The sequence below is a fragment of the Sciurus carolinensis genome, chromosome 11, assembly GCF_902686445.1.
Source record: "Sciurus carolinensis chromosome 11, mSciCar1.2, whole genome shotgun sequence".
NCBI classification, from domain to species: domain Eukaryota; kingdom Metazoa; phylum Chordata; class Mammalia; order Rodentia; family Sciuridae; genus Sciurus; species Sciurus carolinensis.
The window spans coordinates 114,395,189-114,407,862 of NC_062223.1; the positions used below are offsets into that span (position 1 = coordinate 114,395,189).

At 37.6% G+C, this 12,674-nt stretch overlaps 1 protein-coding gene across 2 annotated transcripts; it reads left to right on the forward strand.

Annotated features, from left to right (window-relative positions):
* Window positions 1–211: 211 nt before the first annotated feature.
* Window positions 212–12,353, forward strand: LOC124958025 (NXPE family member 2-like). Of its 2 annotated transcripts, none has more exons than XM_047515671.1 (6): window positions 212–541; window positions 906–1,008; window positions 7,178–7,899; window positions 8,980–9,041; window positions 10,725–10,940; window positions 11,320–12,353. In XM_047515671.1, the coding sequence occupies exons 1-6, from the start codon at window positions 498–500 to the stop codon at window positions 11,853–11,855; spliced, it is 1,683 nt and encodes a 560-aa protein (XP_047371627.1). In that variant the 5' UTR covers window positions 212–497; the 3' UTR covers window positions 11,856–12,353. The 2 variants fall into 2 exon arrangements, with proteins under 2 accessions (XP_047371627.1, XP_047371628.1); XM_047515672.1 differs by lacking the exon at window positions 212–541 and adding an exon at window positions 580–711.
* Window positions 12,354–12,674: the final 321 nt, after the last annotated feature.

Genomic DNA, 12,674 nt, shown 5'->3' on the forward strand with positions numbered 1-12,674 from the left:
AGGCAAGTTGTAGTGGGCTTTAGATCTGTTGATTGCTCCCCTTATGTCTGAGATTTAATTTAAATTGTTATTGCTGTAGTGCTTGATATAAGCAGTGATATAGAGCAAGGGAAAGGAGTGTATAAGGAAAGCAGTCCGAATATCCGAAGAACCAGCCAGATCAATTCCTAGGTGCCCAGAAACAGGATGGGGCTTGTGCTTTTCTTCTTTCCAGTTTTTCGGGTACTTGTTATCCTGGGGATAACTGACTGAACCCAGATGACAGTCAAACAAGGCACAAGCCAGGGAAGTGTGCACTGTGGGAAACACTTGAAGCCTCCTCCAAGCGTGTCCCAGCCTGCCTACCCTGCCCTGAGATGTTCTTCTCTAAAAGCAAACATCTGAGCTTCCTCTTCCAAGCTTCAGAGGAATCAATGAAGCTTATAGGGAAATTCCAACCCTGAAGTAAAAGCAAAGACCTCTTGAGCCAACTAGAGTCTCTGGACAGCTGAAATTGCATGGGAGAATATGAGAACATGCTGAAACAGATGTTCCTCAAAAGGTGCGTACCTTTGAAACTTACTGGTAAGCTCTAATGGCAGGGAAAGGGGCAGGAAGAAAAAGTATCTCTCTGAGTGAATGACTGCTGACACCTTGCTGTCCATGCCAAGTCCTTGAAGAGAGAAGAGCCGGGACCTGATGTGCCTCCATGCCTGGATAGTTAACCTAAGAGTAAGAAGCAAGGAGTCCTTCCACTCGTTCAATTCCCTGCCTCAAGGAAGAATTTGTTTCTGTTTTCTAGACATAAAAGAATTTTCTGAAAACACAGGACAACATTACCCTGTTCTGGAAATTACTGAGGAGGAACCATATTGTACAGAAATACATCATGTTGGTTTGACCGAATGTAACTATTTATCTTCTAGGATACTGATGTTTCCAAATGCCGTCGCTCACAAATGCATGCTGATGCTGGTATTTATCGTAGCTGTTGGGGTTATTTACTTCACTTCAAAAGGCTGCACAAAGGTAGGAATTGGTTCAGAATTTAGCAGTGGTAACTTCGTTTGAATGTTCCCCATTATCAGTGCAAGACATGAAAGTTAAAAACATGTCTTCTTAGCAGGAGAATGTGGAGGGCAGGGTTCTCTGGAGTCCTCTGACAATATGTGCACTATTATTGGTGTTTTGGTGACAGGTTAATCTCTGGATGACAGGCACTGGCAAGCATTCTGCCTCAGGGTTCTCTCCTCCCTGGGCCTTGGCTATTCTCATTCAATTTAATCTCTGTTTCAGTCCTTTGTCTTCATCACAGGGTTTTAAAATTTATTTTTTAATTTTTTGAGTAGCCCAGTTAATGTTTCTCAGGTTTCCTCTTCTTGCCATTTTTAAAAATTATTTTTGATTCATTGTACACAAATGGGGTACAACTTTCATTTCTCTTATTGTACATGAAGTGGATTCACACTGTTTGTGTAATCATATCTGTACATATGATAATGATGTTTGTCTCATTCCATTATCTTTCCTTCCTGCTGCCCCCTCCCCACCTCTCAATTCCCTCTATACAATCCATCCTTCCTCCATCCTTCCCTTACCACCTCCAACCCCTGTTATGTTTCATCATCCACTTATCAGAGAAAACATTGGGTCTTTGTCTTTTGGGGATTGGCTTATTTCAGTTAGCATGATATTCTCCCACTCCATCCATTTACCTGCAGATGCCTTAATTTTATTCTTTATGGCTGAATAATATTCCATTGTGTATATATACCACAGTTTCTTTATCTATTCATCTATTGAAGGGCATCTAGGTTGGTTCCACAATCTAGTTATTGTGTATTGAGCAGCTATAAACATTGATGTGGCTGTGGCACTGTAGTATGCTGATTTCAAGTACTTTGGCTGTATACCAAGGAATGGGATGGCTGGGTCAAATGTGGTTCCATTCCAAGTTTTCTAAGGAATCTACATAATGCTTTCTAGAGTGGCAGCACCAATTTGCAACCCCACCAGCAATGTATGAGTATTCCTTATCCCCCACATCCTCGCCAACACCTATTGTTGCTTGTATTCTTGATAATCGCCATTCTAATTGGGGTGAGATGGAATCTTAGGGAAGTTTTGATTTGCATTTCTCTTATTACTAGAGATGTTGATCATTTTTTCATATATCTGTTGATTGCTTGTACATCTTCTTCTGTGAAGTGTCTGCTCATTTCCTTAGCCCATTTATTGATTGGGTTATTTGTACTCTTGGTGTAAAGTTTTTTGAGTTCTTTATAAATTCTGAAGATTAGTGCTCTATCTGAAGTGCGTGTGGCAAAGTTTTTCTCTCATCTGTAGGTTCTCTCTTCACATTGTTCATTGTTCCCTTTACTGAGAAAAAGCTTGTTAGTTTGAATCTATCCCATTTATTGATTCCTGCTTTTTATTTTTTGTGCTTTGGGAGTCTTAAGGAAGTCCTGTTCTTATTGACATGATGAAGATTTGGGCCTACTTTGTCTTCTATTTGGTGCATGGTCTCTGATCTAATTCCTAGGTCCTTGATCCATTTTGAGTTGAGTTTTGTACAGGGTGAGAGGTAGGGTTTTAATTTAATTTTGCTTTATGTGGATATACAGTTTTCCTAGCAACATTTGTTGAAGAGGCTATCTTTTCTCCACTGTATGTTTTTGGTACCTTTGTCTACTATGAGATAACTATATTTATGTGGGTTTGCCTCTGTGTCCTCTATTCTGTACCATTTGTCTACCTGACTATTTTGGTACTGTTTGTGTTACTATTGCTCTTTCGTACAGTTGAAGGTCTGGTATTGTGATACCTCCTGCTTCACTCTTCCTGCTAAGGATTCATTTAGCTATTCTGGGTCTCTTATTCTTCCAAATGAATTTCGTGATTGCTTTCTCTATTACTATGAGGTACATCATTGGGATTTTAATTGGAATTGCTTTGAATTTGTATAGTGCCTTTGGTAGTATTGTTTTCTCAATTTTTTGGATTGTTTCTTTTGTTTCAATTTCATTGATTTCAGTTCTAATTTTAATTATTTCCTGTCTTCTACTGCTTTTAGTGTTGTTCTGTTCTTCTTTTACTAGGACTTTGATCTGTAATGTTAGGTCATTTCTTTTTTGACTTTTTCTTTGTTTATTCAATGTGCTCCATGCAGTGAATTTTCCTCTTGGTACTTATTGCTTTCATAGTGTTTTGATATGTTGTATCCTTGTTCTTGTTTACCTCTAGGAATTTTTTAATCTCCTCCCTGATGTCTTCTGCTATTCATGCATCATCCTATAACCTATTATGTAGTCTCCAAGTGTTGAAGTTTCTGTTTTTTATTTTATCATAGATTTCTAATTTCATTCCATTATGATCTGATAGAATACAAGGTAGTATCTCTGTTTTTTTGTTTTTGCTAGGAGTAGCCTTGTGGCATAACATATTTTCTATTTTACAGAAGGTTCCACGTGCTGCTGAGAAGAAAGTATATTCACTGATTAATGGATGGAATATTCTATATACGTCTGTTAAGTCCGATTAAGTTACCGATTGTGTATTGAGTTCTGTGGTTTCCTTGTTCTGTTTTTGTTTGGAAGATCTTTCCAGTGGTTAGAGAGGTGTGTTAAAGTCACCTAGTATTATTATGTTATGTTCTAACTGGTTCCTGGAATTGAGAAAGATTTGTTTGATGTACATGAATGCACCATTGTTTGGGGCATAAATATTCATGATCATTATGTCTTCCTGATTTATGCTTCTGTTAAGCAGTATGAAATGTCCCTCTTTAGTCCTTCTGACTAACTTTGGCTTGAAGTCTGATTTATCTGATAGGAGGATGGAAACTCTCACGTATTTACTGAGTCTGTGTGCGAGGTATATTTTTTCTCATACTTTCACCTTAATCTGTGTGTGTCTTTTTCTATAAGATGAGTCTCTTGAAGGCAGCATATTGTTGGGTCTTTTTTTTTTTTTTAAATCCAATCTGCCAGTCTATGTCTTTTGATTGATGATTTTAGACCATTAACATTCAGGTTTATTATTGAGATATGATTTGCATTCCTAGTCATTTGGATTTATTTTTGGTTTTTAACTTGACTTGGTTTCTCCTTTCTTTGGCTTTTCCTTTAGGGTAGTTCCTCCCTTTGTTGTTTTTCATTTCTTCCTCATGGAATATTTTGCTGAGAATGTTCTGTAGCACAGACTTTCTATTTGTAAATTCTTTTAACTTTTGTTTTTTCATGGGAGGTTTCTGTTTCATCATCAGATCTGAAGGTAAGTTTTGCTGGGTCTTAGACTCTTGGTTGGCGACCATTTTATTTCAGAGCTTGAAATATGTTGTTCTAGGCTGTTCAAGCTTTTAGGATCTGGGCTTAGAAATCTGCTTGATATCCATATTGGTTTCCCCCTATATTTAATCCAATACTTTTCTCTTCAGCCTTTAAAATTCTCTTTATTTTGTATGTTAAGTATTTTCATTATAATGTGCCTTGGTGTGGATCTGTTGTAATTTTGTACATTGGTGTTCTGTAAGCCTCTTCTAATTGGGAAATTTGCTGATATTATTTCATTGAATAGGTTGTTCATTCCTTTGATTTGTGTCTCTGTGCCTTCCTCAATCCCAGTAATTCTTAAATTTGGTCTTTTCATGATATCCCATACTTCTTGGAGATTATGTTCATGATTTCTTACCATCTTCTCTGTTTGGTCAACTTTGTTTTAAAGATTAAATATTTTGTCTTCATTGTCTGAGGTTCTGTCTTCCAAGTGATCTCTTCTGTTGGTGATGCTTTCTGTTGAGTTTTTAATTTGGTTTTATTTCTTTCATTTCAAGGATTTCTGTTTTTTTTTTTTTTTCCAGAATCTCTATCTCTTTGTTGAAATGATCTTTTGCTTCCTACATTTGTTCTTTTAACTGTTTATTGAAGTGATCATTCATTGTCTGCATTTACTCTCTTATCCTTTGCTTTGCAGATCATTTTAATTATGTACATTCTGAACTCTTTTTCTGACATTTCTTCTACAATAGTGTCATTGGATTCTATTAATATAGCACCTAGATTTGTTTGGGACACTTTCTTCCCTTGTTTTTTTGTGTCGTTCATCTATCTTCCCCTCTAGCAATGCAGATCAGAGGTATTGTGTTTTCCCCCCGTAGGCTTACAGTGTCCCTTCAGGTTTCCAATATCTCATGTTAAAGGGAAAGATCAATATTAGTGGCACACAATACAAACAATATGCAGCCTTAACCCAAATAACCTATTAAAATATTAGCAGTTTTGTCTTAATAAACAGAGATGATTTTGATTATTATCTACAGTATAAATAACAGGTTTGCTATAAGGTCCACCATTTATAATGGTGGACAAAGAGGATGGGGAGGGGTATAGGATGTAATGTTAATGAGAAAAGAAGTGAGTATAGAGAGGTACTAGATCATAGGAAGAATGAAAGAAAAATCAAAAGAAATTGATGGTTAGCATGAGAAAAGGGACAAAGAGACTCCAAGGAAACTGGTAGATAAGAGAAAAATAGAGATAATGAGAAAAATTTTAAAAATGACAAGGAGGAATACTACTATTAATAAAAAAAAATTCTACAATAAAACTATAATATAGTATTCAAACTTCCCAGTCTTCAATAGCCTGATGCATGAGAGGTACTTGGTAATATGGTGTCCCAGGATGGTGGCTGCCCCAACTAAAGATGGCACTGTCTGGGTTGGGAATATTCCATGATAGTGGGCAGAGGCGACCCCACATGTTGGTTGATGGGGAGTCACAGAGCCCTGGTAGAGATTCTCCAGGGAATAGGGCTGGAGATCTGGGCAGGCAGTGCCTGGGTCTGGGCTGTGCACAGCACTGGATATATATGCAAGTGCGGGTGGTGGTTTTCCGCAGTTTTTCTTAACTCATCTTGCTGCCCATCTCTCCTCCTTCCCACCATTTAGTACACCTTCTTTACTGAATACTAGAATCAGCTCCACACAAACCTCTTTGTGGTCTTCTTATTTGACCTGACTTCTTTTGTTGCAAGAGTACTTTTCACTTTCTACTATACTATATAATTTACTGATTTATGATGTTCATTGATTATTATCTATCTTGGCCTCCAGGAAGGCAAGCATTTTGACATTATTTATTCATTGGTATATCCAGTGCCAAGAACAGTACCTGGCACACTGTAGATGCTTCATGAGTAATAGATAAATAATTGAGTAAAGAAAGACTGTTTGGTGGCCTGATGTGAGAAGTAATGGTGACTTGAGATAAGGTCCTAATAATGAAGAGGGAGAAATGTCAGTGAATTTAAGAAAGAATGGACAGCAAGAGTGACTGACTACGAGAGGTGAGGAGTTGGGGCTAAACAGGCATTCCATTCCAGGTTTGTACAACTGCTTGGCTGGTGATACCATTTATTGAACTTCTCCTATAATTGTAGGAGAAATATATTGGGAGGAGAAACGATAGAGTCGGATATGAATAGTCTAGGTCTGAGTCCATCAAAGTGACCTAAGTAGAGATGTTGCTTGGATGTATTATAGAATCAACAGAGCTAAGACTCAAAAAGACCTGGCTTAGAAAAAATTAGATTTAGAAATTATTAGAACATAAATAGCACCTGAAGTCATTGGAGTGCAAGCATTTCCTTGGGGGAGGTGGAGAGTGAGAAGAAAAAGTTTGTTAGTGACATAATGCTGAGGGACAATCCAAGCAGCAGGCTGAGAAGTGAGTAGGGGAGACAGAGATGGAAGAGAATCCTTGATACTTCATTGGTAGGACAAACCAAAAATGCAGTAGGCAGTGAAAGGAGAATAAGGGGTTCAATGTTTTCTTTCCTTAATATGGGAGGTATTTGAATAGATAATATGGTTATATGATTTTTATTAAAAAAGATAAATGAGGGGATGGCAAAGGGGAAAATTTTAAAATCAAATAATGCAATCCATATATTTATTTTATCAGTTACTTTTTAAACCAATAACCCCCCCCCCAAGGGATCCATGTCTTGGCAGGAGAGGAAGTCACATTACCTGGAAATCAATTCCTATAATTTCATAACTGAAAACTAGTAAGAGTTGATTTCTGATGAGTAACTTAATCGTGCTGAGAAATATAAAATGAACCATAGTAATTTATATTGAAAAGCAAACCCTATTATCTACTGGTAGTAAATATATCCTTTCCCTTCAATTCTTCAGTTCTTGTTCAGCTGGAGAAACCCTTTTGCCCGGAAACAAGGGGAAATCTCTCACTCCGAAGCCCCTCTGAATCCAGCAACTTCCCTAACCGAGACTGAGCTGAGAACAAAGGAGATCCTGGAGAAACTCAACCAGCTGATCCCGCCCAGGCCCTTCACCCACGTGAACACCACCACCAGCGCCACACATAGCACAGTCTCCATCCTCAACCCCAGACGCACATACTGCCGGGGGGACCAGATAGATATCCTACTGGAGGCCAGGGACCACCTGGGACACAGGAAGAAATATGGAGGAGACTTCCTGAGGGCCAGGATGTCCTCCCCAGTCCTGAAGGCAGGCGCCTCAGGAAAGGTGACAGACTTCAACAATGGCACCTACCTTGTCAGCTTCACTCTGTTCTGGCAGGGCCATGTCTCCCTGTCGCTCCTGCTCATCCACCCCAGTGAAGGGGTGTCGGCTCTCTGGAGGGCAAGAAACCAAGGCTATGACAGGGTGATCTTCACAGGCCAGTTTGTTAATGGCACCACCCAGGTCCTCTCTGAATGTGGCCTGGTCCTAAACACAACGGCTGAATTGTGTCAGTACTTGGATGCTCGCGACCAAGAGGCCTTCTACTGCGTGAGGCCTCAGCATGTTCCCTGTGAGGCCCTGACCCACATGAATACCAAGGTCAGAGGCATTTCCTATCTTAGCAATGAAGAATGGAAACTTTTCCACAGGTAAATAGGTCTTCAAATACAATATGGGATAAGAAAGGTAGACTTCGGATGAGACCAAACTTTGTCTAATAGCTTTGTCAGATCAAGCCCCTTTATCATGTCAATTGATACTAACTGAATTATAATCAGGTCCACCCTTTAGAGTCAGCTCCTCTGGTAGTATGTTCAAAGGGCCTTTTCAGGTCACCTTTAGAACCCTTTGCTGAAAGGAGTAAAACCATCAAAGTACTTTTTACAGTGTATACTTACTATTTTACATTGTTTGTAATACTTTCAGATCCGTCATTTTTTTATGTCAGTGTTTTCTACAATGCGTTTCATGGAATACAAATCCTACTCAGTCTTAATATATACTCTATCCCCTAAAATTGAATATCATCATTATGTCAGTTAATCTTTTAATCCAATGATGTAGACACTCATAGGAGGTGGCATGCTGGTGGTTTCTTACCTTGAGGTTTGATGATGAAGATTTCACATAGAATAATTCAGGTAGCTGAGAGGTTGGGCCAGAACAAAGGAGCTGAATGATAATATAATAATTTAGGACAGGGCTTTCAATGTTATGTCCCTGGAACTGTAGCTTCAGCTTCAAGGTCTTGTTAGAAATCTAAATTCTTGATATCCTCAGAAGTATTGAACTGGAATTTCTGTGGGTGAGTTTCAGTAATCTAGTTTGTGGTAAGTGCTTCAGGTAATTCTGATGTGTGTTTAAGTTTGAGAAACATTGGCCTAGTGAAAGGTTGATGAAGGTCTGAATTACTACAGGTGGCAAAGGTGAAGAAGATTGCTTGTGATAGAGAACCCACCCCAAAGTTAAAGGATGGGCACGTAATAGGTAGTTGGATTTACTGCATTTGGAGGACAAGTGACATTCCATGGATTTCTAGATCCCCTGCAAGGTTTTCAGGTTTTCCAAATTTCTGACCCATTTACTTCACCCAGAATATCTTAAATATCAAAATAATGGAAAACAAAGCATTTTCAGAGAGATAAGAGTAGGTCAATTCATCCAAACCAGTGATTCTTTCTACCTTTAATATCCAGACAGATGTTAACTTACTTTATCATTTCTTGGAGGTCCAAAATAGGAGTTGAAATGATGAAGAACTTCACCTCCATCAAGGTCTTGCCATGTAACAGTAAGTTGGTGTACTTTTGACTCTGGATTCACAATTTACTCCTCTAAAGAACTTTCTTTGTTTGACACATTTATTCTACATTAACCATTTTGATATTTTATGTCCTGGGTCAAATGATATCAATCACCTTAGTTTTTAAAGAAAGGATTTTCTTCCTCGAAATTGTTTTCATATCAATTTAAACAAATTTTCATCCTGAGTCAGATGTAAAAGTCTGGGGAAACCATCAATTTCAATTCACCTGTCTCAAAATATACAGACTATTTGTATTTAAACTTGAGGCATATTCCCCCATACCAGTAACTGGGTGCTAGTGCTATATGAAAATGTCTCTGATGATCTGCACACATTCAGAATCAGGAAATATCTCTGGTGGATTATAATTTAATTTTCAGTCAGACCTTCTCACTTCGCATTCTATAAACTAACAATTTTTGTGTTTGTTTTGTTTTCATTTTTATCACATGAACTTTCATAGTCGTCACAAAGTCATCTCATTCATAAAATGATGTTTTTGTTACACTGGAAGTAAAGTGAATTTTAACAAAGGAAATGACTTCCATTATAACAATTAACAGTTACACATTTATCCATTACCCTTTTTTGTGCATTCAGCAAATGTTTACTGGGGACCTAGTGTTTGCAAAGAACTCTGCCAAACACCTTGGAGCTAGACCTAACATCCACAGTCTGTGAAAAAGATCCCTGCCCTGCACAGGCAAGTGTCATTCATGCCCAACTTTTATACCAAGGAAAGCTCTTAGACTCTTGAACCAACTCAAGTTCTCATTACACTTGTTTTTGGCTTCCACCTTGCCTGGACAGTAATTTCTACTAAAATCAGACAGTTTCTTAAAAGATAGTATCAGACTGTTACTGTTTGGAGCCACCAACAAATCTGATGTGATTCAACATGGATACATGTAAATTCCTTAAACTTATACCTCAAACCCAACAATGAAAGTAGATGACAAAGATGTGCTTTTAGGTAGCAAATGTAGAAGGGGCCTTAGACTCTTACTGGAGTGAAGGTGCCATATGAGCTGCTGAATACAGTTTGGGCTATTTTAACAGTGGAGTATTCAGAACAAGGAAGTCATGATCCTGCCTTTTTGAACTTTTTCTGCTCTTGTGAGACATACTGAGAATATTATGTTCAGTTTGAGATATAATTAGATAATGAAGGTTTTATTGGTTAACCAGAGAACATGATGCTGGTACACACAAAATAAACAATGTGTGACTCTCATTTTGTAAATGTGTTCGAGGTTCTTTCAAGGGTAAGTGGTTTGAGGAGAAGGAGTTGTATCAGCAAGGCCAATGTCACGGGTGAAATGTTCAGCTGGACCACTAAGCCCTGCTGTTTTACTACCACACATTTCCCCCTGACTTTGGTCAACCATCTCACAGTTGAGCGGTCTTGGGGAAAAGTGGGGCACAAGGAGATATTATTAAATGCCCAAGAGAAAACTGACCTCACACCAAGAAAAACTACCCAGTGAGAGCTTTTAATTTATCCCTTTAACATGATTTCATTGATTAAATATTTGTGGGAAAAAGGAGGGCAGAAATAGTGGCCAGGAGGGTAAAGGAGAAGAGGAAACAAGGGCAAAAAGGAGCCAAGTGTTTCCCGAATAATTTGTGTTGATGAAAGTCACTTACTCTGGGAATTTTTATTGCCAGAGAGTGAGAACATAAAAAAGAAATGTCAGACTGGAATGAAGACTCCCTTCCCCAGTGGTTACACGTTCAAGAGAAGCTGGATTTCAGCATTTTGCAAGCAGATCAAGTTCAATACAATGCAAGATATAAATGACTGCTTGAAAAGGAAACTTATTTACCTCATGGGAGATTCAACACTGCGCCAGTGGATTAACTATTTTCTAACAGTTGTGAAAAGTATGTATTTCATTTTTATTTTTAGTTGACTTTTGAGAATATTTTTAAAATAATAATTAGAATTCTATACTTTCCTCTTCTAGTCTTTGTTGTGCTATTATTTTTAATTTGCCAAACTTTTGGCTTTGAACTTTTCATAAAAAGTTAAATCTTGTATTTTTAAATTGCTGATGGTAACACTATTTTTCCTCTTCATGTATGCTGATAAAAAGTTCAAAATTTCGTTAAAACTGTAATGCATCTGGTAAACTTCTCTACCTTGCCTAAGCAACAATTCTCTAGTTAGAAACGATCTTGGTTAAATTTTATAGATATTGTTGCATTTTAAAATTGTACATTTTCCTTTTTTTAAAAGATTCTTTCATTTGTTTTCCATCAGCCTTAAAAAACTTTGATCATCATGGAACCGGGTTATTTAAAACACATGTTCTTCTGGATGTTGAAAGACAAATTTTGATTCAGTGGAAAAAACATAGTCATCCATTTATAACTGAAAAGCTGTACTCTGTGAAAAGTGAAAACTATATCCCACGGGAAATCGACCAGGTAGCAGGAGACAATAACATGGTAATTGTCATCACCCTTGGCCAACACTTCAGACCCTTTCCCATAAACATTTTTATCCGTAGGGTCATCAATATTCAAAAAGCCATTAAACGTCTATTTCTGAGAAGCCCAGAGACCAAGGTGATACTTAAAACTGAAAACACCAGGGAGATAAATGAAAATACAGAGATGTTTAGTGACTTTCATGGCTATGTTCAGAATCTTATCATGAAGGATATTTTTGTGGACCTCAATGTGGGTATTATCGATGCCTGGGACATGGCAATCGCGTATTCCACTGATGAGATCCATCCACCTGATTATGTTATTGAAAATCAGATTGTCATGTTCTTAAACTACATTTGCTAGAGGACAAATCCAGAAAATCAACACTAGGCATTCTCTAGCGATGATCTCATACATACTGCAAGGATAGTTTAGCACAATTAAAGGCATGGGAAAACCAAATTTAAGACATTAAATTGTAGGTAAGTATGCATAATATTAAATTTACCCCTTAAACCATTTTTAAGTATATGGTTCAGTGACATTAAGTACACTCACAATTTTGTGCAATCATCATCTTGACCCATCTCCAGAGCATTTTCATTATTCCAAACAGAAATTCTGTACCTATACAACAATGACACCCTGCTCTGCCCCACACCCAGCCCCTGGAAGCTGCCATCACACTTCCTGCCTCTGTAAATTTGACTACTCTAGATGTTTCATACAGATGAAATGATGAAGTGTTTGTCATTTTGTGTCTGGCTTATTTCTCTTAGCACACTATCTTTAAGGTTTATACTTATTATAGCATGTATCAGAATTTCCTTCTTTTTAAAGAATAAATGTTTTTCTCTCCTATGTATGTGCCACATTTTGTTTATCCATTCATTTGTTGATGGTCATTCATTTTTTTTTTTAAACCTGTTGGGCGTTGTGAATAATACTGCTGTGAAAAGGAAAATAAATTTAAAGGCATGGAGACCCAGTGCTGAACCTGATGTGTAAATAGCAAATCATCATTGTCCATAACTTAACTTTAAGAAATGTGCAGCCCAGAAGTACATAGTCTGAATGAATTAAATTTAGAAAAAAAATGTGATCCATCGAGAAAGCTTAATGGGTCCAAAATAGTGTTTTCTTGCTTAGAAAATTAATTGAAATTGTGTAGCCAGTTGTTCT

Bases quoted from the DNA above. Each gene is read 5' to 3' on its own strand.
- LOC124958025 (XM_047515671.1), top strand. From the start codon at position 498: ATGGGAGAATATGAGAACATGCTGAAACAGATGTTCCTCAAAAG. The intron at 7,900-8,979 runs GTAAATAGGTCT...CATTTCTTGGAG, and splicing joins GAATGGAAACTTTTCCACAG to GTCCAAAATAGGAGTTGAAA. The intron at 10,941-11,319 runs GTATGTATTTCA...GTTTTCCATCAG, and splicing joins TTTTCTAACAGTTGTGAAAA to CCTTAAAAAACTTTGATCAT.